The sequence below is a fragment of the Patagioenas fasciata genome, chromosome 3 (genome assembly GCF_037038585.1).
Source record: "Patagioenas fasciata isolate bPatFas1 chromosome 3, bPatFas1.hap1, whole genome shotgun sequence".
In the NCBI taxonomy this organism is placed as follows: domain Eukaryota; kingdom Metazoa; phylum Chordata; class Aves; order Columbiformes; family Columbidae; genus Patagioenas; species Patagioenas fasciata.
This window is the reverse complement of record NC_092522.1, coordinates 23,435,368-23,460,793: the sequence shown is the minus strand read 5'-3', so window position 1 is coordinate 23,460,793 and position 25,426 is coordinate 23,435,368. Positions and strand designations below refer to the sequence as shown.

The window sequence follows — 25,426 nt, the reverse complement described above, 5'->3', positions numbered from 1 at the left end:
TGTCCTTTGGGTAGAGGGGCTAGGGTTCAGGGGGGTCTTACTGGTTTTCCAGTTTGCTTGCTGGTGAAAACCATGCAGCTTGGACGTATCACCCCAAAACTGTTCCCCACACCTGGCTGGACCCCACCAGTCTGAGAGGCAGAGGGAGGGTGCGCTGCATGTGGTGGGGACGCTCAGGCCAAGAAGTCCCCAGCTGCAGCAATATTTCATCCCAGCCGCTCTGGTGGCAGTAGAGCAAGGTAAGAGGAGTCAACGTGTTCCTGTGTTAACCAGCTATATATCATCTGACAAGCTGTCAACCTTGGCAGTTTCTTGCTGTCTCATTCAATAGCTGGATTTTAAGTTTACTTACCATGCAGAGAAAATAATGGCTAAATAAAGCAGCTCATGGTTCATGGAGAATAAAATAAAAAACTCATTTTTTCGGTCAAATGAAAGAGCAGAAGTGATCAATTGCTCCCAGCTGGATCAAACAGCCTTGCCAAACCCCAAAATGGTTTGTTTTTTTCGTGTTTTGTTTTCATGTTCAAAAAACCCGAAGTAATAACTTTAAAAGGAAACAATATTTCAAATGCAAGAAATAAGACATTTCATTTAAAAACACTGCCAGGAAGCAGTTTGCTTTGGTTGGGTTTTGTATGTGTACAAACATGCACTGGGTGAAAATTGTACACAATTGAAGCTTAAATCTGCGTGCAGGTGGGAAACAGTTAAAAAAAGATGAAGCTACTGCCCACATCTAGTCTTTCTCACCTTTAAACGGCTGATTGCACATGTCCCTGTGAAGGTGCCATAGAATCTGGGTGGGCAGGAGGCCGGGCACGGTGTGGGGTGTCTGAGCTGATGGGGGCTGCCAGTGAGAAGAAGTGAGGGGGAGCAGCTGGGGTCTGGGGACTCTGCTTTGGCTGTCCCCAAAGGGTGAGGGTCCCAATCCCTGAATCAGGACATGTCAGCTGGTAGGGGACTGGGGAGAGTTAGGGATGCTCCTTTCAGGTTTTCATCTCCCAGTGCTAATTCTCAGCCATTAAAAAGGGAGCCTGCTCTGAGGGGAGAGCTGTTGGGACAATGTCATGCTGTCTTTAACGAGGGGAAGAGGAGAAGAATTACAGGCAAATCAAGTATGCTTCAGTTCCTGTAAGATGTAATCAAAAAAGTGACTTGCATGCATTTAGAAAATAAAAAGAAATAAAGTCAGCCTGGGTTTGTCCAGGGCAAGCCATGTCAGACTGGCTCGATTCCCGCCTGTGGCAGAGGGATTGGTTTTGCAAGCGGCAGTGGCGGTCGGCCATCCCTCCTGACCTTCAGGTGCTGACATTGTCTCACACAGTGTTCCTACCAGCAAGCCAGGGAGATGTGGCCTGGGTAAAAATGCATTGAGAATGGTTCTCTAAATGCATTTGCCTGAACCAGAAAGATATAAGGAGAGGTGTGTTGAAAGGTCTCTCACGAATCCAGCCATGTTCAGTACTTTAATTCATAGCTTGGTGGTGAACCAGAGAAGGGGCTTACCAGCCCCTCACCAACGGCAGCTGCATGGATGGCAGGGACAGCCAGGGCAGCATCCGGATTTAAGCAAATTGAAGAAATGGTCTGAAAAAAATAAATGCTACTCAATAGAGTCCAGTCCAAGACACTAAGGAAGGATTAATCAACTGAATACATGCTAGGGAACAACTTGTTTTTTCAGAGAAGTCTGTGGTGGCTGCAGTGAGTCACAAGCTGCACAGGAGTACATGGGGGGATGTGAGGGGGTATAAACACCACCCAGGCAGGTGCAAGCATTAACTGGTCCCCTCACCTTTCTCAGCACACGTAAAGCTTCAGCAAGGCTTGTGCCTGGCTTTGGAGGCTGTACTCCATGTGAACAACCTGGAAAGAGTCCAGAGGACGGTGAGACAGCAGGCTATGAAGAGATTCTGCAGGCTAGTAAACAGGAGAGGACAGCAGTTTAGCCTGAGACAGACTTAAACAACAGCAGGAGAGATCTGTATGGAAATTAGAAGGCATTTTCCCTTCAGTGAAGTCAAAATGCTGAAGAGGTGGTGTCACGGAGGCACCCCGAGGTTAGTTTAAGGGACAACAGGGTCCAAAACAACTTTTATTAAACCGGTGAGAAACAGGGTTTTAGCACTCCAAAAGTGACTTAAATACAGGTTTGGATATCAGTTGAGGAAAATTATTAAGGGGCAGCAACTAATACAACAGGCGGTCCACAGAGTGCATGCACGTGGCTTCACCAAAACAATGCTGGAACCGTCTCTAAGTCCGGGAGGAGTACACACTTGCCTGAACATGGTGCGGGATTATTTTTGAAGAGATACACGTACTCGCAGTGAGTACAGAAAGTACTGCGATTCTGTGAGGGTAAATTTATTATACACTCGCAATCCTGCGAGGGTTAATTTACTTACATGTGCAAATGTGCACGGAATATTACACGTGCTTATGTGGAAGCATGGGAGGAAAATACACTCGCGATTGGGCGAGGAAATAATTTATACACGTGCTTGTATTGAGCACGGAAAGTTACACGTGCTTGTATTAAGGATGGAAAGTACCCATGCAAATGTGCATGGAAAGTTACACGTGCTTGTATTAAGCACGGAAAGTATGCGTGCAAATGTGCACAGGAAGTTACACGTGCTTATGTGGCAGCACGGGAGGAAAATACACCTGCGATTATGCAAGAATTAATTTTACACGTGCTCATATTAAGCACGGGAAGTTACGTGTGCATATGTGCACAGAAAGTATAAATACACTCACAATCCTGTGAGGAGAAGTTTTACTCACACCCGTGGCGGCAAGGCAAGCGGAGTCTCCATCCCAGGGAGAGGGGCTCTTGGTGGCAGCATCTTGCTCATGCTCCGAGAGACCCGTGACAATGGGCGCAGTCTCAATGAGAGTCCGGTTTTTTATATTGGCTGATCAGATCTGACTGCGTGCATTCCAGAAGCTTCTCTGCACCCCCACACTGGCTGTGGGGTGCCCCTGAAGCCTCCAAACTTCCCCCACAGGTGCCCAGCAGCTCACTGACTCCTCGGCATTCCCTTCTCCTAATGGCCCTGGCCAGGGGGCTCTGGGGTCGAACAAAAGCAGCTGTTAGCCTCAAACAGCAGAGGGAGAGGGAGATGTGCCTACTCCTTCCATACTGAGGAGGGAGGGGGAGAGAGAGGGGGGTTTGCATCCTGCTACAGGTGGCATGACAGGATCTGCCCTCTCTGTCACTGGAAGACCCCAAGAGCAGGTAGACCCACATCTGTCAGGAGCAAGGTGGGACACACCAAGAGACCAATTGACCTCAGGGTATCCCATCCCATCCCCATCTCCTGTAAGGTGCCCTTTGGTGGGATATATCTCAGAAGGAAGACTGAGTGCAGTTTTGCTATCACATTTAATTACTTTTGGCAGCACAATGGCATGGGGCATTTTCTCTACTGATTTAAATGAATTGCCAGCTGTCCCCATTAAGTGCCACAGATATCTTCTTTAAGCAGCCATATGGCTTTGGGATCTGTCCTTTGATTTACCTGCTGCCTGAAGGCAAAGGTAGATTAAAGGGAAGCACTTAGTTCTTTTGTCAAGGAAAAAACAAATCTGGACCTTCCCCTTGCTGCTGCAAATATCCAGCCGCCCATGGTGGTGGCCGGGCAACACTGCCACACTGCACTCTCTTTGAACCCCTCGTCACGGCTGCGAGGACGAGGCACGGAGCTGAGGCTAAACAGCTAATTAGCTGGCCAAGGCCAGCTAAAGGAAAACAAGCCTCCTGAGGCTTTCTTGGCAAGTTTCCCTCTGCTAAAGGCACACCTTGTCCCCAGCCCACATCTTCATTGGTTGCATTGTGCAGAATGAATGCAGAGGAACGGCCTTTCCAGGAACTCCCTAGCTGCTGGGAGCTCATTATGAAAGGTTGTGTACCATTTCTTGACAAGTACCACAGAAATCAATATAGTTTGTCACGCTGAGGTGACATAGGGAACAGAAGCCAGGGACTGTTTGTCCAGGTGTTGTTCTGCCTTGAATGAACACAGCATAGAAGCCAACGCTGGCTTTTGGAGGAAGCCCTCGCTCAGCTTCTGGCCTCTGAATTAACGACTTGGGTGGCTGTGTCCATGGACAAGCCAAGGCACCATCACTTGTGGTTTCACAGGACAGGGACTCCTGCTGCAGCCCCTCCTTCTGCAGCAGGCAGCTGGCTCTCAGGTCCCGATTTCTAGCCAGTAGTAAGAAATTACCTGTAATCATGCTGCCCACTTGTCACTTCTTTGCTAATTGCAGCACTCAGACCTTGCCAGAAGCAGCAGCAGATGATTACATGGTTACCGTACGCTTGGGTTCTGAGGGACTTCGGAACGTGTCACTGAGCATCTCTTCTCCACAGGGCCCCTGCTAGGGCAGGTAACACAGCTACCCTGGGAAGCAGAGAGCAGACAAATTTTGAGAGACTTGGAAGACAAGACATCCCAAAACAACTGGTAACTCTGCATGAGGTGAAGGCAGTTCTGAGCACAAATTGCCCACTCAACAATTATGTGGGGTTTTTTCCTTTTTGTTTTGTTTGTGTGATTTTTTTTTTTTATCTAAATAGAGCCAAAACCCAAACTATGCCTAAGGAAAGTAGGTAAAAATAACCTTTTTCGCAGTTTCCTACCAAATGCTGGAGCAGGGTAAGTTCTTAACATATTGTACAAGTATTAAACACCAGCAGGGTTTGCAGCACCTGGCCAGGCTGAGGCGCACAGCAGCTGTGAGGTATCTGTGAGCACAAAGCAGCCTTCAAGGGTAGTTTTCCCATAAACGGCATGACACTCACTGTCTGATATGCTGTGACACCTTGTTTGCTGCTTTCTCTGAACGGTTCCGCTTCAGTCAAACCCATGAAATACCAGTGTCACAGAGGAAAGCATTTGTGGGAACATCACTCAGAGGTGTTAGTGCATCCAGCTTGTTGATAGTGAGCTGGAAAACAGATGAAGATTCCCCCATCCTCTTTAAACTAGAGCCCTAAATGAAGTGATGCACTTCAAGTAGAAGTATTTTAAATAAAGTTTATCCTTGTGTGAATGTCTGATGGTAGAGCAGCTGTTCTCTGTTTACTCTGCAGCCTCAATTTATTAGTTCTTTTCTGGTTCTCCGTGTGTTTTGGATATATCGTCTACAGTTACATTTCTCCCTCTCTCTTTCTTTCATGTTCCTTTGCCTCCTTTTGTTCACCATCAAAGTTTCACAAGGTAAGTTTCTTTCTGTTCTTCCTCGTCCTCCTCACGCCCCATGGCAGGTCCCCACAGAGAGCAGCGAGTACTCGGCCAGGACAAGGCCGTTTGGGATTCGCTTTGGCCATACGTGTGTGTGTGTCCGCCTGTCTCTGTGTCTGTTCTGTGGCTGCACATCCCTGGGGACGTGTTCTCCACCCAGCGTTGCAGTGTCCCTGGGGCTGCCCCATGGGCACCCTCGGAGCAGGGCAGGGACCCATTTCGGCCTCGAGAGCACCCTGAGGCCACCCTCTGCATTAATTCAGCCTGTGCACAGGTTGGTTTATTTTTCTGCCTGGATCTTACTTGCAATGGTTCACAGAAGAAATGCAATTTCAAGCAAACTTGATTAAATCAGCAATTTTGTGCAAAGATACTCAGACCAACTTAATCTTGATAATAGAGCTGCCTGCTTTACAGAACTGTACCTTAACAATATTGCAGGCATACTGACTTATAGCTGCTTCATACAGAATAGCTATTCCTGTGCAAGAAACGCAATAACTATTTTCATATATAAACTGTTAAATAAGTTAATTTTGAAGTATTTTAATAAATAAGTTTAGCATAGGACAGGTCATCTTTTGGCTTACTTTGGTCATGTAAAGAGACATACAGGCTTGGCCACTGTAACTGGCTTGCAGCCAACTTCAAAACTCATAGCAGGACTTAAAGGGTTTCTGTTCTATCTTAATAAAAGGTATTTCTATGTAAGCAAGTTACTGTAAGCATAACCTAGCTTGCTTACTTTAGTGAAGGATTTGTGCCATGGCCCAGTGCTCTGGTCTGTGTGGTTGGTTGAGGTTTTTTTACTGTGCTCCCTAAACACATTAAACTGATGCTATAGACAAGCCCATATTACAGGTTTCCAACCAGCTCATCTTGCCTTCAGAGCTGACTCACACTTAGACCATAAATGCATAAGAAATCATCATTTCCCCCCCTAGAAAGAGCTGTTTCAAAGTGTTGAGAGTATTTCTGTTCAGCTGCACTCAATAGGCAGCAATGCAGCACAGGATTATATGCGCTGATAAGCATCATTAATCTCTTCTTCTATTCCATGTGCTCTTTTAGCAGCAGGAGATCCAAGCTGCTAAGGCTGGGGGCACACGTGGATTTTCCTGAGTACAGTAAAGTTTATTTGCCACATCCAGTTCTTAGTTCAGCAAAGAATCCCTTAAAGACAGAGGCTGTGGCACTTACTGGTATTTTGTGTTCAGCTTTTTAAAGGGACTTACAAAAGCCTGACATAAGAGTTAGAAAGAAATATTTTAAAGCATCGATGGAAAGTGTTCGAAGAGTTATACATTCCTCTCAGATGTGAAATTTTGGACTCATTTGAAATTCAAAATATAAAAATAGCAGGCTACTGAAGTTATTTAAACAAAGAGAAAAAACTTCCATATTTTTAAAAGGTTTCTAGCTGAGAGATCTTCACTGTTGCAGTCAGTGCAGGCAAGGACATTTTGATTGCTTCTTTAAAAGGGAGATGTTTCGCATTGATAATATTGTGACAACAATCCCAGCTTCTTTTAAAAAGAAAGCAGGTAAAGCTTCCGGTGCAATCGTTGCAACCACCTCGGAAAGTGCCTAAAAAACCCAATATTTTTCTCGTTACCCTGTGTCATCACAAGAGCTGCAGGTGCTCTCCTATCACCTTTCCCTGCCCTAAACCCTGGGGGAGGAGCCCTCTCCTATGGGATTTGCAGCCTCCCCTCAACCAGTACATAGAGGATAGCAAATAAAGTGGGGGCTCAGTGCCCTGAGGAGCTGCAATGAGCAGTGGGACAGGCTGCTTCATCCCTTGCAGCAGCCATGTGGCTGCAATGCAGCAAGGCCCAGGTGTCAAGGATGAGCCAAGACAAAGCCCCCTCAAGGGCTTTGCTGCCTTGCTCGAGAGGTGCATTAGAGAAGGGATCTCAGCAGCTTCCCAGTGCAATCAGTTTTGCTACCGGAAAGCTCAGTTTTCTGTGGTCACACCAGATGGCTGCTGTGCCCGAAAGCACCTATAATTCTGCTGGGCTGGAGCAAAGCCAGAGCATCACAAGGGATGAGAATATCAGTAAGGGAAGGGCCCACAGAGGCATCCCAAAAATCTGTGAACTCTGGCCTATCAGCCTGCAATTAACAGCATTGCTTTCTCCTCCAAGACATGTTTGTTCACCTCCACTAACTGCGGTGCAAATTGGTTGCTGTTGGAGAGCTCTAGTAGCAAAAGTCAGCATGGGTACTAAAAGGTGCATAAAGGAAACCAACCTCCTCCTACCTGGCAGTCCTCTGCAAGGATGAGATTCAGATGTAGATTGCAAGTAGAGATGCATGGGTGTCGGATGTACGACCAGCAAGCTGCCAGCTCAGCACTGGGGAACAGAAGCATCTCTGGAGCAGCGTATAAGGATATACATTTCCCCTACACTGCAGAAAAACATGCTCCAATATGTAATCATTCAGGCAGAAAATACTTGATTTCCATGAAAGTTTAAGGTTATTGGGCCGTACTGGAACTGGTGGCCACCAGTACCTACCTTTATAACCTTTTCAAGCAGACGTGCCTTTGCCCATGCTGGGGCCGGTGACAGGGACCTCAGCAGCCAGGCTGACACTGCAGCCACATCACCATGCCCAGGAAGGTGGTTGCACCCACGGTTGCAAGGGGCAGGCGGTGGCTAAAGCAAGGCAGGGCAGCTTTGCTGGGCTGAGCCTGTCCCAGGGCAGCCCCCCTATTTTCCCACGATATACCATTTCTGATAAACCAGGCTCATGGCTCTCTTGAGCCTCACCAAAGGTCCTTGCTAGGAATTAACACTAATCATGTTCCCTTCCCCTCCCTCCTCACAGGCTACAAGGAACAGGGGATCCCACAGCAGCTGTAGTGGCTGGGACAAGTATGTTCTGAGAAACACGGCGAGAGATTCCCTTGGGCAGCTGTGGGCCGTGGACCTTTTCATTACCCTTTGTCTTTCTTCTTCTTCCTTTTGTTTTGTTTCCTGCTGTTCGAACCTGGTTCATCTGCCCGTCCAGCCGAGCGGAGGTGCAGAGCAGCCGACGGAGACTTGCACTGATCCCATCGAGCAGCCAGCAGCGATGGGGCAAGCACGGCGTGGGTTTGGACTGGTCCCGGCCAGCACACGGTGGGCAGCCGATGAGGAGGAAGGTGCCAGGAGAAGAAAACACCCTTGGCAAAGGTGGCATCTGGGCAGGCAGCTGAGCTGGGGGAGCGCGAGATCCTGCTTTCTCTCTCCTCCCAGGGGGAAGTAGCTGAAGATGTTTTGCCTACTTTTAATGCTCACCATTAAAGGAAACCGGCTGTGAACACCAAATGCCAAGGAGCTATTAATAGATATATGTACAGTATGTTAAAGCAAACCAGTGGTATTTTTTCCCAACCCTGAGAGTCCATCCTTGACTGCTTTGTGGTAGCAGAGGGCTCAGATCAGCTTTCTCTGCTCTCTGTGTACATATGATGCTCAATGAAGCTATGTCCTTGCAGATGTCCTGAGAAACGTGCTTGCTGTAAATTGTATTGTACCGCTGAACTGACGGGGGCCATCCCCTGCTTCCATTCTCTGACAACACCATGTGAAGACCAGACCTCCCACCAGCCCCTGGAAAGACTTTATCACAAGACCGGTGCCCCACAGCATCTTGCCTCTACCATGGTGGGCACAGCTGCCTGCTGTCGAAAGCTTCTAGTGTAAAACAATATCAAGCGAGCCAAAAAAAAAAAAAAAGAAAATATACTTTTTCTCCCCTGTCCCTGAAAGGGACTTTCTGGCAGCATCTCTGTGCTTTGGAAAAGGATCCCAGGATCCCATGACAGCACGGCGTGTGCTCGTGGCTGAAGCAGTGTCCTCATTCTGCTTCCCTGGGGTAAGTGTCCAAAGCTCGAGGATTGCAACCTGGTGCAAACCAGGTACTCGGTAGCAGTTGTAGCCAGGAGGCCTTTGGGGAAGGGCTGCATTTTTGTGTTTTACACACATGATGCGCAGAGCCAAATCCTGCATCCCAGCAGAGTGAGCTCTCTTCTCCCAAATGGTGTTTTGACAGGGCAAGAGTTCAGCTCCGACCTGCCGTGTGCAGGCTGGGGGGATTGGTGGCAGCACTTGGCTGTTCTTCCTCTCCAAAAAGCTGGTGGGAGGAACCCTGCTGAAAGATGGCAAAACCAGGCTGCTGCTTTCACCCAGGGATGGTCCTCCCAGCAAGAGAAGCTTCACACAGATTAGCTGCCAAAGCTGGGAGCCACCCAAGCACCATAGAGCCGAGACCCACTTCCAGCCTTTTGTTGCTACAGGGGTGCAGCCGGTGGGCAAGGGGCAGCAGCAAACCCCGCTGCTCTGCAACCTCCCAGCCTCTCCTAGCACCGTGGTTTGCATTTAAGGCGCATTTTCCCTGTAGATCAGACCCTGTCAGTTAAAATAACTCCTGTTGCAAAGAGAAGTCAAACAGCAGCAAGTGTCCCTGAGCATGCGTGTCCCCTTGCCTGATCATGTGCAGACAGAAAGTGCCAGGCAGTGAAAACACGCAGCTGTGCACTGTGTGTTTAACCCTTAGGGGCATCGTAGCACCTTTTCCATACAAAATGATTCTTTGATTCTGTGCTTGAGCAGGACATCCACCTGCCTAGGGTGAAGGAGAGCCCTGCGCTGGGCAGGGTGCCTGTCAGTGATCCCCTCAGGGAGCTGGTTGGGTAGGAAGCTCCTTTGGCATTTACATCAGCATGAAACATGGCTGGACCTCACTGTAGCCCCAGGTGCTCTCCTGACAGCTGGAGAGCCACTGGCTTTAGTGCAGGACCTTTCCTTCCTGAAAGATTCCTGCCTGCCCAATGGCCCCGCAGCCCGTGGAAAGCAGACATCAACACATTTCTGCTCTCCCAGCTCATTAAGTCCTTCCCCAGGGCTAATGATAAAGCATAATCCAAGGTCCTGGATAACTTGTGGTGGGACAGGACCTGTCCAAACCATGCAAGTTTGTCCAGTGCAGGCATTGGAGCTGATGACAAACTTTTTTCACCCCACACTTCATTGATTGTGAGCTATAAAAAGATTTGGGCTGCCTGAACTGGAGAAAGGGGCAGAGAGTCAGGAGCCTTGGGAACTTCAGCCTTTGTCGCAAGCCAGGGGACTGCTGGCAGGAGCCCTTTCTCTGATCTCAGCAATCTTAATTGGAAGGACAAACAGAATCCATCTAATAAGTATGCAAATTTGTAACACAACTCCTCATACATTTTATTGAGCCAGACTTCAGCTAGGGTAGTGTATTTTGCAGACGTTCCCTTGGAGCCTGTGGAAATACTACCTGGTGATAGAACATGGCATGTTTGGGCCAACACACTCAGCTAAACACCTGCAAAACTACACAAGCCCCATGGAGCACATGTCCAACAGTGTCTGTAGGAGACACATTTAAACTGGATCTTTAGCACATGGTTAGCAAGAGGAGAAGAAACAAATCAACATGAAATGGACTTGTGGACGACCCTTCAGATTAAGTTTAAAGCAAATTTCGCAGGTCCTTGCTAAATATTAACAGTAAACCCCTGCATCTGTCCATGATAGACAGACATCGCTACCCCTGTTGTACAGCTGAGGAACAGCAGCATGCAGTGAGATTAAATTACCTGACTCCAAAGCAAACCCAGGGCAGAATCCCAGGATTAACTTGGCCTGCATTTCTCTTGCCTCACACTCCAAACAGTGGCTCATAGTGCTACACTGGCCAGCCAGAAATGGGTGTTTAGCAGGGGGGTGCTGAGTTCAGTTTTTTGGGCTGCTCCACAGAAAGCAAAGATCCATAACAGAGTGCAGACAGGAAAGCCGCTCGTCTGTAATTTTAGGGGAAAGCAGATGAAAAAACCTCAGCCACACAACACAGGCAGCAGTGAAGTGGGTTTCTTTGGAAGACAACCACCAGTTGATACTTCTTGCTAACTCAGGGCTGGAAGTGCTCAAGAGGAAAAGCAGCACAGTTATCCTGCCACAATTCTGCACCACAGCAACGGACAGTGACCTTGCTTGGCCAAGGAGAGGCTTGCAAGGCAGCAGCACTTCAAAAAAAAACAAGGGAGTGGAGCATCTCCCTTATGAAGAAAGGCTGAGGGAGCTGGGTCTCTTTAGCTTGGAGGAGACTGAGGGGTGACCTCATTAATGTTTATAAATATGTAAAGGGTGAGTATCACAAGGATGAAACCAGGCTCTTCTCAGTGACAACCAGTGATAGGACGAGGGGCAATGGGTGCAAACTGGAACACAAGAGGTTCCACTTAAATATGAGAGGAAACTGCTTCACAGTGAGGGTGATGGAGCACTGGAACAGGCTGCCCAGGGAGGTTGTGGAGTCTCCTTCTCTGGAGACATTCAAAACCCGCCTGGACACCTTCCTGTGTAACCTGATCTGGGTGTTCTTGCTCCAGTGCGGGGATTGGACTGGATGATCTTTCGAGGTCCCTTCCAATTCCTAACACTCTGTGATTCTGTAACTCCTAGTAGGCCAGTGGTGGAAAGATGAAACCCAAGAGTCATCTGACATCTGCATTAAAGCTGAGGGATGAAATCCTCAAGATGACCATTGCCATAGCAATCACAAAAAGGGTTTCTGCTCATGATGTCCAACAATTTCAATTCTCTTTGAACACTTCTGCCAAAAGGACTTGTTAAGAGGGTGGCTGCTCAGTGACCTGTGCTGTAGCACCTGCAACTCTGGATTGCAGAACTACAGATACTACAGAACTGACCTTCAGCATTTTCAGTGAGACAGGGAAGCTGTGCTCCTTCATTTCCCACCTGGGAAAATGAGGGGTAAAGAGGATCCTAACCAGGAGCAAACAGGCAATAAGTAGCACAAGTGGAAAACAACTTCACAAGCTGCTGTGATCAGTGGGAACTTTTTTTTTTGACGTTTACAACTGGTCATTAAGTCACCCAAACAACTTGCTGGCTCAGCTGTAGCAAGTGCCATGACCAAGAGCAATGGTTACCCCTCACGTTTGCCAAAACAGAAGGGCTGGTTCAAGTGCAAACTCCAAGTGCTGCCTGAGCATTGAGTTGGTTGTGCCGTGGTCTCAGGATGGATGTGTGGAACCTCTGAGGACACGGCCAACAATTTTCACTGGGCCAGCTGGTAAAGATGGTGAAGACATACCAGGCAAAGCCTTTGGGCACAGAAACTCCTGAAACAGGAGCAGCCAAGCGTGGCTACAGAACCACTTGTTCCGGTGCCTGTGAAGATGGATTGACTTTTAGAAGATGGATTTAAACATTTAGTGGACAGGCAGTGCAAGAAGTCTTAGCCTGGGGAGGGTTAAATAAGCTGGTGTTTTCCCTGGCATTAAACTGCCAGAAGTCATATCTCCTTTGCCATCAGATATCAGACCAGCAGCAGATGCCTCATCCCAGAGGCCCAGCACTTGTACACAAGGTCCCATGGGAACAAAAAGTTATAAGATTAGCTCTTTGTCAGTATTGCCAGGGTTTTGCTGGCTTTCCAGGCCACATTTGGTGCTGTCTGTCCCTGTGCTGTAGTGAGGATGAGAGAATTGGACTAGCTGTGAAAGGGCTCATACGGAAACACTGCCCTCTGTGGGACTGTCACAGGTCTCCAGAGAGCATAGTTTCAGTCACATCTGTGTGCTGGCTGCATTTATCGCATGAGGAGTTTGACACTGGCGGTGCTCTGCAGGACAAGGGCAGGATTTTTAATTTACTTTCAGGTTTTCCTCTATAAAATTTTCTTATTTTTGACCTTTCTATCAAATTGACGAAGCCCAGAAAACAGCCATTGTGCCACTCTGGAGGCTCCGAAATCTGTCAAGTGGCCACCCAGGACAAAAGGCCTTATTTCTGCCTGTTGTAGGCATTTGCTTAATTGATTTTAATTAGCATCAAATATTCCCACCCTCTGCTTTAGGACAGGAGCAACTTCATAAGTTGCCTTGCTGCCAGGGAGCAAGCACCAAACAGTATTTTCTTCAAAACTGCCCCACTGCTGTAATAATGATGGTAAAACCCTCTGCTTTTTCCAATAGTCCTGATTAAAACCAGCACTCCCAAGCTCCCCCAGCCCAGGTGTGAACAGCAGGATGCTCTTGGGCATTTGCCAGCCCCTGAGCCTGGTTTCAGGTCTCCCTGGGGCAGGTGGTGGAGTGAGATGTGCTGCAGCAAGCTCGGAGGCTGAGCCACAGGGCTGGGGAAGCTGGAGGCAATGCATAGGATTTCAAGCCTTAGTGGTCACAAGTGGGGGGGGTCGGTCAGTCCCATTTTTAATATTATACACCCCCCAACTTATTTTTCTTCTTATAAGAGACCAGAGCTTTGTGCCAAGGACTGACCAGGCAGAGCCCGGCCCCTCGAGGTGCTCCCAGGGAGCCCATGGTGGGGAAGCTGGAGGTATGTGCACGGTGCCCATGATTCATGCACGGGTGTCAGAAGAGCCATACAGTGAAAACACAGGTACAAGTACTGATTTTGAAATTTTACCCCCCCCCCATCAGCAACGCTTGTCTTTCTCTTTAGGGCCAAATTAATCACCAAGCGCTTTTACACCTTTCTCTGGAGCGCCGCAAAGGGAAGCCACCTCTTCTGGGACACCCAAAACCACCGGGGCTGGGTAACTCACCCCATACTTGCGGGAGCCACGGCATCCCACTAATGCCCACCATGCCGTATCACAACACCGTGCCTCCTCACCGACGCAGACAGAGGTCACAGCTAACAAAAACTTGATCTGGTCAAAGACACACGGCATCCGGCTATCCCGATATCATCTTCTGCTTTATAAATATAGATGTTTTAGGTGCAAGTTTTACAGCTAAAGAGTAACGAAGAATAAATGCAATTGCTTCATCCTCATCTGCCAGCACCACAGTGTTTTCTGCTGCTCTTTCCTGACTCTGAAAACCAGATTTCTCCAAAAAAAGGGCTTTAATGAAATAGCTCCTTGGTACTTGAACCCAGCTGGGCTGAACAGCTGATTTACTACTCTGTGGAAAGCAGTTCCAGGTAGGAACCAGACCAAATGTCTTTTTGAAATTGTGGCCAGTCATAAACTAGTTTCATTCTGGGTCAGCCCAACCATTTCAACGCAGAGCACGTTAACCTTTTTTCTAACTTAGTTGGTGTTGCTAAATCTGTACTCGCCATGAAAAAGGTGCTATGGCAGATGGCCCCTGCCCTCCTGGCCCTTTGCCTGCCTGACCACGCTTGCCACAGGGGTTTAGCATCACTTTGGGCCACAGCAGATGTGCTTGGCCGTTGAGGACAGAAAGGCGAGCGGAGCTTTGTGCCAGGAGCGGCTCCAGCACACAGCCGTGTGGTGGGGAGTGTTGGACATGCAAGGTGTCTCCACCTGTGCCCCATCCTGTGCTTCACCAGACAAAGCTGCATGTTTCTCCCTATGTGCATCACCGACTGTCACACATTTTATTAAAGACCTTTCAGTTCTGCTGGAAATTGCCCCTTGTCGTAGTCTTGCTGTGATGCCCAGGGTATTGTGCCAAGCTCCGTGGATAGGAAGCTGAAGAGTCATGGTCCCCGAATTAAATCAGGGGACTGGTTTAGTTCCACCTTTGCCTCCTAGTTGTTTTGGGATGGCCCTGCAGTTCATGTACATGCATACAATCCAGCCACAGTGTATTTTATTACTATTCAACCCAAACTACATCCCCTAAAAGACACCACCAAAAGTCCATTGACATTTGAAGTCCAGACACAAGCAGAGTTATAAGCTTGGCTAGATCTGCTGTGTTCATCCCAGTCAAAAACAACAGTTTCTCCCATGCACTTGCTAACCACAGCATGATAACACACCCCGTCTTTTCTAGCCAGCTTCTTTCCATGCTCCCACACACACAATGCACTTCCAGGCAAGTGCTGCAATTTCTTTTCCAGGCCGGGACTCAGCATTTCCATCCCCCTGTGGGACCAACATGCTGTAAAACCCCAGGTGACAGTGGCTCCAGCTGAAGTGGGGTTAGTTACACCAAATTCCACAGGAGCCCACACCACACACAAGCCATCCTTCCTCCTCTTGTCATCCATCTTCATAACCAGAGCTGGGCTGAAATTGAGTCCTGCTTCCCTCACACTCACCCACTAGCCAGAGGACAGCAATACCTGCCCCACTCAGTCCCTTCCACCACAACAATGCAGTAGGATATGGGGGCTTCACAAGGACTCTAGGACCAACAAAGCCAGAGTAGCTCAGGTCATCTTCCAGCTCTGAGGATACTTCCAGCAGGCGGGTCAAAGGGAAGAGCACACTTGGGCTTGGGAATCAAAACAGGTTCACCTCCGCCAGCACTGCCTGAAGGCAATGGCAGCACTCCCCTAAATAACCAGCAAGTGATCCAACCCTGACCCACACCCCCCTTTCCATCCATCACACACATACAGACACAGGCACTGCTCTGAAGGCCGAGAGGGGAATAAGGTGTCCATTGCTGGCTTGCATCCATGTTTTCCTCAGTTTTGGCCATGCTTGTGTGCATCGGGTTTTTTCACCCTAGGAAGGAGGAAATGGGTGCATGCCTGTGCAATGTGCACCCTGATGGTGAGCCTGCCTTCCATTTTCATGCTGGGGCCCAAACTGAGGGGTTACAGAGGACTATTTGTACGCCTATTTATATCACCAAGTATTGGATTGTGACTTGCTGTGTTTTGATACTGTGGATTTCTTTTCTTTTTTTAAGTTAAATATATTCTATTGCTGGACAGCTAGAATGAAATGCAGAGTCTCTTTACATAGACTGGAGAAACCTCATCAGCCCTGGATCAAAACGGGTCTTCCTTCTCCCACCAGTTGCATGAGGGAGAGCATCCAGTAGACACCAGCCCACACCCACATCACCTGATGAGAGGAAGCAGGGGCCATGGCACAGCTTTCTTAAGGAATTAAAACCCCAGAGGCTTACAGGGGAACAGAGGGCTGGTGAGGAGCCTGACCTGGCTCCTCAAGCTGAGACAAGGGAGGGGGAAAAGCCACCCCACTGTTCCCCTGTACACACACCTGCCAGCAATCCTTCTCACATGCACTTTCTTTGCAGTTTTAATACTTTAAAATAACTCCAGGCACATCCCCCTTGTTCCCCCACAAGAGCAGCCTCCATGCTGCCAGGGGACCCAGCCACATGTGCCCAAGCAGAGCAGACCTTGGCAGAGCTGCCATAGGGCAGCTTTCCCATGAAATCAGCTCTGCTGGTAGCCCTTCAGACCACAACTGCATGTTTTGACTGTCCATGTTTCATGTTCCCTGCTCCTCCTGCAGTGTGCAACACCCCAAAACGCTGCTGCTTTGCTCCCTCCCCAAAACCACCATAGGTGGCAGCACAGAAAGACATGGAAGATCCCAGCTGGACCTGTTAGGGCTTCCCTCAGTGATCTTTTAGACAAGCAAGTGTCAAAAGTCTTTAAGCACCTGCTCATTCATATGAATGTCCACACCCTAGTTAGTAGTTGTGACCCCAAACATTGGTACACAGGTGCTTTCCAGGCTGCCAAGCCTCACCTGACCCTGCTTAGATGTCTCACCTCTGCAGGAGGCTCCTTCTTAACAGAGGTTTATGCAAGCAGCTTGTCCAACACCAAGTGTCCTTGTGTGAGAAATTCACTCCCTGTCCCCAGGAAAGCAGGGGCTGCCACCGTCCCTCCATCTCCAGCCCAGGCGGTGTTCACAGAGGACAGGTTTCAGCCTCCCCCACAGTGCCTGTGGAGGGATCAGCCTCTTGTGCCCCCAAAGACCCAAATCTTCAAAGGGCTGTGACACTGCCAGGAGTGACAGTGGGCTGATCAGAGTAAACTTTGAGCACGGTTCCCTGTGCTATATTGGGACTGCGCAGTCCCTCACTTGTGGTGCAGCCCACAGCCATCAGCTGCAGCTGGCTGGGGTGGTTTTCTTCCCACTGCAGCACTTCGACTCTCCTCTGTCTCTGCTGGGAAGGGGAAAAGTGGCACCATGTCACAGGGCTCAGTGACACCTGCTGCCCACCCAGAGTGGGTGGTGGTAGCAGAGCTGGCCTCCCTTTGCATGCTCCAGCCTTTCTAACAGGCAGGGGTGGAGAGGTAGCAGAGCAGTGTGGAGGGGCCCAGCAGAGGAGGTGAAAGATGTCTGGGACAAAATGCAACTGTGCCCGTGACATTCACCCTCTACAGCCCCAAATGCAAGGGCAGACATTGGAGATGTAGCTTGAAAGATTAAAGTGTGCTTATAGCTGTCTCCAAATCAGCACAGCACAACGCCCCTTCTGTTTGCACGGGCTCGTGCAGGAGGAGCAGCAAGAGACCAAAGCAAAGCCTGGCCCTGGAGAAGCAGGAGAGGGCACCCACCCAGCATGGCTGGGTGTTGTAGCCATTGGGAAGGTGACAGCACAGATCTGAACTTCATCTGCCTTCACAAGCAGCACCCAGCACAGAACATCAGTAACCACCTGAGCAGGGTCAGGATCTCAGTGAGAGACACCCCACAGCTGACACACCACTGCTGGGCTGACCAGCCCCCCTGCAATTTGTCTTCAGCAAGAAAAACAGGGAAGGGGAAAGGATGCAGAGTGTGGGGCCATTTGCAGTTTGGTAAGGCGGCCAGCTGCAGCAAGAGCACCAGGGACCAGCCCAGAACATCCCTGCCCAGCCAACTGGGCAGCAGGTCCAGCCGGGGGGGCTTCAGTGGTGCCCAGGGGGGCTTCAGTGGTGCCCAGGGGGGCTTCAGTGGTGCCCAGGGGGGCTTCAGTGGTGCCCAGGGGGGCTTCAGTGGTGCCCAGGGGGGCTTCAGTGGTGCCCAGGGGGGCTTCAGTGGTGCCCAGGGGGGCTTCAGTGGTGCCCAGGGGGATCAAACTCCAGTTTGGTGCAAGACCAGCAAAAAGTCTCTTCTTGCACCTCATGGCTTTGAGGAATCTGGTAGGTGAGACACACAGCTCCATTTCACTTGCCATGTCCCTCTATTTAGGCTTCATCCCTCAGCATGTGAAGCACTTTGTTATGAAAACTGATATGCAATACTATTATGCTACTAGTACACCCATGCAGACACAGCATCACATGGCAAATCCACTAGAAAGATCTGGAATAATTATCTTGAAAAGATTTCCTTAAGCCTTGCTAGCACACTAATTTCAGAAGGGAAAGGAAAAAAAGTAAAAAAACTGAAGCCCGGTGAAGACAGAGAAGCCACAAGGAGCAACCTCTGTGACTTATTCTCACCCAAGCTCCATCATGAGAACAGGTCCTTCATCCACCCAGAGGGACAAGTATCTCCAACGGTTTTTCAGCCCTGTGGACATCCACATCCCAGGAAGTGCTCTGGCATCAGCAGGCACAAAACCAGGAGGTTTTCAGGGGTTAAAAAGAGGCAGAGAGGCAATGAGTGCAGCCTGCAGCTTCTGCTCGCTCCTCAAATAGGCAGCAGCACCAGCTCCTCTGGAGCAGACACTAAAGCCTCTTCTCAGGGAAGACTTGACACCCAGAAACCCAGGGAACTGAGTGACCAGTGGATTTCTAGGGCACTTGCCCCACAGTATGCTGGCCCTTGACCAGGAGGCTGCAGCCAGCAAACCTCAAACACCTGAAGAACTGGAAATGCCCCAAACAGCCTTACTCTGCCCTTCTCCAGCATCCCTTGGGTGGGCAGAAGCCACACCAGAGCTGCTTCTGCTCCCTAGACGCATGGCGGCCCTGCCCTGAGCCCCACACCACATCCCTGGGCAGACCCTCCACCAGCCACCCACCTCCTCCACACCTTGCAGCCGCAGGGAAGGCACACAACTACCACACCTCTTCCCCAATTTTGGGTGCAAACTGGCTCACCCCCTCAAGAGCAGAACCTGCCCAAATGCCCCAACAGCACAATTACAGCCCCTGCTGTAGCTCCTCTGTCCAGCACAGCAATGGGGCACCCAGAAAACTGCCTCCCCAGTAACCACCACACAACAGGAAAAGCCCCCAGTCCCCCCATTTTGCACATGCATTTGCCCCAAGCTAGAATTTCTCCACTTCTACCCCCTCACAACCCAGAAACACAGGTCCCCCTCCCCAAAACAAACCAACCTCTCAGTGCTGCTACACAGCACTGGGACACATCCAGCCCTTCAACAACCCTTACTAGGAACCACACAGGGCTGCAGCCCAAAGCACTAATAGCACTGACATAATGATGAGGAGCAGCTGAGGCTTTATGCATGATCAGAGTAATCAGTGTAACCAGGTGTGCTTTTCATGAGGCCACCTGGGAGATTTCAAGCTGTCAGCTGCTGTTACATCTATGAGGAAAAAGCATCTCCAGCAAGAGGCCTGTGGTCAGTCCTGGCTTGCTGTCAGCCTGACTGGGAGCCAGGGTCTGCCCACAGGCAGCTCTCACTGGTGGCAATGTGGAGACATGGAAACACACCACCTGGATACGTGTCATTTAGAGGGATTTATGTATAAAAACCAATTTCAATTATCTTCTGTTTGAACTAGCCTGACCAACCATTAAAAATCAAACAAACCAAGTCAAACAAAAGCAACAACAAAAAAACCCCAGACAAATAACAACAAAGAAGTCAATGCAAAGAAGGGTTATAGCAAGGTATACATGTGCTATCTCAAAATCTTCACAGTCTGAATGTACATTTGGATCTGAATGGAGTTCTGAGAAGGTAGCAACTGATCCTGGAAGCTACTATTACAGCCTACCTCAAAGCATGTTTGCAAAGGAAAATCACAGCCCTGTGGAAGTGGATGTGAATTGCAGGCCTAGCAGGAGTGCACACTCATGTCTAAGGCAAATTAAGTGTCTCCCCACAGGAAGTGAAAACATGGCAGCCAGAGTATCCACACACTATAAAATGGCATCACGCACCGTGTCCCTAAGTAACTTTGGACGGAGGTGGGCAAAGCGAGGGGGACAAAAACACCCCCAGGCTGAGCCCTCTGGGGAAAACCAAAACACTACCACCTGTAGGAGTGCTGGTACCAGCAGAAACTTTCCTCACCAGCCCTCAGTGTGGGGAGCTCTGGGTCCCACACATAGCAGGGACGGTGGCAAACACTGGCTGGCACAAAGCAGCTGTCGTTGAGGCGAGGTTTGCTACCTGCAGCATCTTCCGAGTTCCCCTTTGTGTGTGTGCAAACACACAGAAAAAACAACATGATCTTGCTCTTTTTCACTGCCAGACATTATTGCAAATATTAATATTTTAAACTACCAGGTGTTTCCGTCCCAGGAGGGATACAGCCAGCCTGGCTCTGCTGGCTGCTCGTCCAAGGTGCCTACATCACTCCAAGCCTGTAAAAGACAATCACAGAATCATTTTGGTTGGAAGTGACCCTCAGGATCATCAAGTTCAAACATAATCTAGCTCTGGCACTAAACCATGTCACTACGAACCTCATCTCTATGTCTTTTAAACACCTGCAGGAATGGTGGCTCCAACACTTCCCCTGGGCAGCCTGTTCCAGTGCTTTACAACCCTTTCTGTGAAGAAATTTTTCCTAATATCCTATCTAAACCTCCTCTGGCACAACTTGAGGCCATTTTCTCTCATCCTATCACTTGTTATGTGGGAGAAGAGCCCAACCCCCTCCATACTACAACCTCCTTTCAGGCAGTTGCAGACAGCGATAAGGTCTCCCCTCAGCCTCCTTTTCTCCAGGCTGAACAGCCCCAGTTCCCTCAGCCGCTCCTCATCACACTTGTGCTCCAGACCCCTCACCAGCTTTGTTGCCCTTCCCTGAACTCTCTCCAGCACCTCAATGTCTTTCCTGTAGTGAGGGGCCCAAAACCAAACACAGGATTCAATAATGTTGGAGATGCACCTTCCACCAGGACCTGAGCAGCCCAGACTTTGGGCTCAGCATGGCAGTGGCTTACGCATGGTTGTGTCAGGTACGATGCTGCCCCAGCCCACGCTTGGGGACCGAGGCTGTGCAGGGCCACACCACCTGCCTGGCACCATCCCATGGTCAGGCATGAAGCTGCTGGGTGCTCATGGACCTTCAGTGGCCTTCAACCCCACCAAGCTGCTCCAGCTGAGGAGAAAGCGGAATTAAAGGCTGACTACAAGGCCTCCTCTGTTTCTCCCTCAAATGGAAAAAGTCTGTTCTAGGCAATGAGTTTCCTGGAAGTCTAATTTTAGATAAAGGCTGTTGCTGCTGGCCCTGGCTGCTGCTGCCCCTCACCTTGCCCCAGCCTGGCCCCCCCAGCTCCTCTCTTCCTGCTCCCAAACCTGCCAGGGCAGGTTATCCACAGCAGATATGGGCTTGCAGGGGGCGAGTGAGAACAGGCACTGAGCTGCTAGTGACATGAAGGAGGGTTGCAGTTTTTTAAGGGATGGGTCTTGGTCTCAGTCCAGCCAGATAAACAACAAACTCCAGGCTTATATCCTGTTTATTCAGAGGCCTGCCCACCACTGAGCAGCCAGCCTGGGCAGGAGCCGGTGGGGATAGCAGAGGTGGCCAGTGACCACCATCCCTGCAGAGATGTCACGCAAGCACCCTGGCAGGCTCCCCACTCAGTACACCGTAACTTGCCCTGCCAAAGCCTCTGCCCATGCCCTCCCAATCCTCCTGCTGGCTTCTAACCAAGGACGAGGATGTTCCCGAGGCTGTGGGGCTGTGGAGGCCATTCCTGCCAGATCGGGCTCGTTTGCAGGAGATGAAGAGCAAAGCGGCCACTATCACTGCCTGTCCCACCCATGGCCAGCACAACCCCAGGCATTCTCTGCTCTCCAGTGCAAAGGATGGGAAGGTACCAACTCACCCCTGTGGCAGCAACACACTGGCTGGACCATGCTGGCATGCAAGTGCTCAGGAGATGTCCCTTCTGAGCCTTCAGTGACCTCCCTGCAAGCCACAGGGACTGTCAGCCTTCTTGAAAATTTGTGTCCCAGGGGAAATGCAGTTGGACATGTGCAAGAGGTGGGGGTCACAGCAAAGCATGTTTGCGGTGCCTGCTTGTGGTTGATAAAGGGTGGGAGGAAACACATGGTATTTTATACCCGGAGAGATGAAGCATGGTGGCGATGACATGTTCTCCAGCCCAGGAGAATGGGGCTGAGAGGATGAGCCTCCTGTGGAGAGGCAGGCACTGGTGGGTGCACCTGCCCCACATCTAGCTGTGACTGGGGACACAAGGAAAGACTAAACCTGTAACTTCTTCATCCAAGATGGCCTTTTCCCATGAGTGTCATCCAGCCAAAGCAAGGCAAGGATCTTTGCTCAGCAGCAAAAACCACAGTATTTTTTTATAACTGTCGCTGTTTTGCTAGTTTTAAATTCAGGGAGCAATAAGAAGAAATAGAGAGGGCTGGTTTACTAAAGCCTCCTTAACCCATCCCCACTGCAGCAAACAGCCCTCACAGAGCTCCTCGTGCTTTTCCACTGGAATTCTTTGTCCTATTTATGCTGTGCCAAGCAGGTCACATAGGGGAATGTCATGGGAGTCACCAAGAGCTCTGCAGGGGCACATGCCACCGATGGCAGGGAGGTGGGACATGAGATGAAGGGCACTCCTGGGCCTCCCCCACCTTCACGCACACGAACTCAGCTCCCCCTGCTGGGACATGGCTTATCTCTTCCAGGTGCTTCCCCCCAGCTCCTGGCAAACCCCAAACCCATCAAACCCACCTCTGCCACCCAAATGCTGTCCCCTATGCCAGCACCCTGGCCTGGCCACAGGGACTGCTGATGGCAGCTGAGCCAATCCTTCCAGATGTAATAGAATCATAGAACCATATAATAGTTCGGGATGGAAAGGACCTTCAAAGGTCATTTAGTCCACTCCTCCTGCAATGATCAGGGGCATCTTCAACCAGATCAGGTTGCTCAGAGCCCCATCCAGCCTGGCCTTGAATGTCTCCAGGGATGGGGCATTTACCACCTCTCTGGGCAACCTGGGCCAGTGTTTCACCACCCATGTTGTCACTGAGCAAGAGCTGGTGTTCCCACATCCTGCTGCTCCTCTGGGCAGCCAAGGGTAGGTGTGGGAGGGATTTTTCCAGTGTGGGTTGCCAACAGAGCAACACGGGCAGGTGCTGTACCTGAAGCCGTGGTAAACCATCACAAGGGGGTGCCTGCCTTTGCATGGTGTTAGCATCCTGCAGGGCCCTTCCCACAGGTACTGTCTTCTTCCCTGGCTTTTACAGGGGCATAAAAAGAAATGAAGTGTGAATTTAGCACTTTCAAGTGACACTGCACTGACAGCACTGCAGCGGTCAACGTTTTTTAGCAACAGATCCTTTGCAAAGGATAACATCTCTCTGCCTTATTGCTACAGATTTATGTTCCTTTTCTTCCTCACATTCTCTTAACAAACCCAAACCCCATTTTTGCAAGAGAAGTAGCCATTTGTGTGTGTCCCTGCGGGAGAAGTATCCAGATTCTTGTTAGGAAAGCATCGTATAAAACATCTCAGAACAAAAGCACTTCCTAACAGGAAGGGCAGTCGTTAGAAATTAAAGCATTTATTTTTGCTTTCTGGCTCTGGTCAGCTGTTCAAGTAAAAGATTTTGTGCTTCTATTTCCCTTTGTGCTCCTTTGCCCAGGTGGTTTCAAGTGTAGCATTTTTACATTAGGGAAAGTGTATTCGAACACTCTGGCAAAGGGGAGCGAGCTGGTCCCAGATCTTGCAGGACTGACATTAGTAACACACACCAAACAAGCGGCAGGAGAGACAGTCCCAGCAAACAGAAACCACGAGCCCCAAGCAGGGAGCAGATTGGTGCTGGTGTGGCCCATGCATCTCCTACAGAGTTCCCTCCAGTGCTGTCCCGGGTGAGGTTTGCTCAGGAGCCTCCTCCACAGGCTTTCTGCTCCAAGGAGCAGCAGCAGCAGCTCTCCTCTGCTCTCTGGCTGCTCCGCAGTGCAAGCACAGCTTTTCCCTATGGAGGAGCAGGAGCCATGACAGGCAGGTCCCCTAGGGGAGAGGAGACACGTGGAAAGAGAAAACCTGCCCGTATAAAAGCAGCACCAGCCACTGGGGCATCTCTGAGAGCGGTAAATCCCCACATAAAGCCGCCCTTGCTGCACTCCAGTGCCTCGCTCAGAATCAGGGGCCTGATGTGCAGGAGATGGCAGCCCCATGTCCCCTGCACCACCAAGGGGGTCCATGAAGCAGAGTCCTCGGCATAATGGGCCTCATCCCTGTGGCCCCAGGGTAGGCATGTTATGCTGCTTGCAGGAGTGTGACCACTTCCATGGACTTAAAACCACGCAGGAAAAACACAGACCAAACCAACAGAAACTAGAGCAAGACCCTGCTCACCTTTCTCATTTGCAGGGTGTTTTATTATTTTATTTTTTTGCACTTCACAAAAAAAAAAAAAAAAAAGAATTTGTATTTTTTTTAAGGCAAGGGAAGAGAACGAAGCACAGACCAGAACAGGATGAGGGACTAAGTCAGAAAGCTGTCTCTCAGGGTGGCAGGGCTGTTCCTCAGGAGGACAGCTGCTGGGGATGGCAGAGAGCTCCAGCCTTGGACAGGCACAGTGAGGGGAGATTCACTTCCCCAGTGTCTTCCTCCCAGAAAGAGGGATCTCTATCCAGGAACAGAGTGCACTCAGTGTGAAGCTTTTCATGCCCTTACTCCAGCGAGTATCCGGGATGGAGCCACTTGGTGGCGTTTTGGTCATTTTAATGATCCCCCCCGCGTCGACAAAGGACAAATCCCAAACCAATGACGCCCGGGGGACCTCGCAGAGCATCCCGGACAAGCCCTGGAATGCCGCCCCTTCCCGCGGGGGAACGCACCCCCTACCGCAGGACCCTTCCCGCTGCTGCCCGGCCCGTTCCCGCGGGAGCGCTGCCACCTCCCGGCCCCCGCAGGAAGCGCCAGCATCCCGGTTCCACCCCACGCGGGAGCGCGGCAAGGGGAGCGGAGCGGGAAAGGAGCAGCCTGAGCACAGCCCCATTCGGGGGCTAAAACCCAACGCGAGCCTTCCCCACCTGAACCCAGAGGGTGCACAGACACCACCCCTCGGCCCCCCAGCTTCCCAGCAGGACATCAGCACACAGGTTATTTCCAAACCAGCCGGGACCTGGAGCTGTCAGGCACATCCCAGAGCGAGAGCGGCTCGTGTGAAGGGCATCCCCAGGCTGCTCACACTCACCCCCAGATGCTATTTGGCCTCCCTGCTACCCCTCTACAGCACCGAAATCCTTGGGGTGAGACTCAAAGACAGCTGCTTTCCCACCCCAGCAGCTCCCCCTCAC

At 50.3% G+C, this 25,426-nt stretch overlaps 1 protein-coding gene across 3 annotated transcripts in view; it reads left to right on the top strand.

The window, feature by feature from the left end:
• Window positions 1-14,701, top strand: part of STUM (stum, mechanosensory transduction mediator homolog) — a 51,033-nt gene extending 36,332 nt beyond the window's left edge. The window contains exons 3-4 of one of the 3 annotated variants that reach the window (XM_065833625.2): window positions 8,277-9,125; window positions 13,766-14,701. In XM_065833625.2, coding sequence (XP_065689697.1) covers window positions 8,277-8,317 — 41 coding nt within the window. In that variant the 3' untranslated portion in view covers window positions 8,318-9,125; window positions 13,766-14,701. The other 2 variants (XM_065833626.2, XM_071805942.1) reach the window with 2 other exon arrangements.
• Window positions 14,702-25,426: the final 10,725 nt, after the last annotated feature.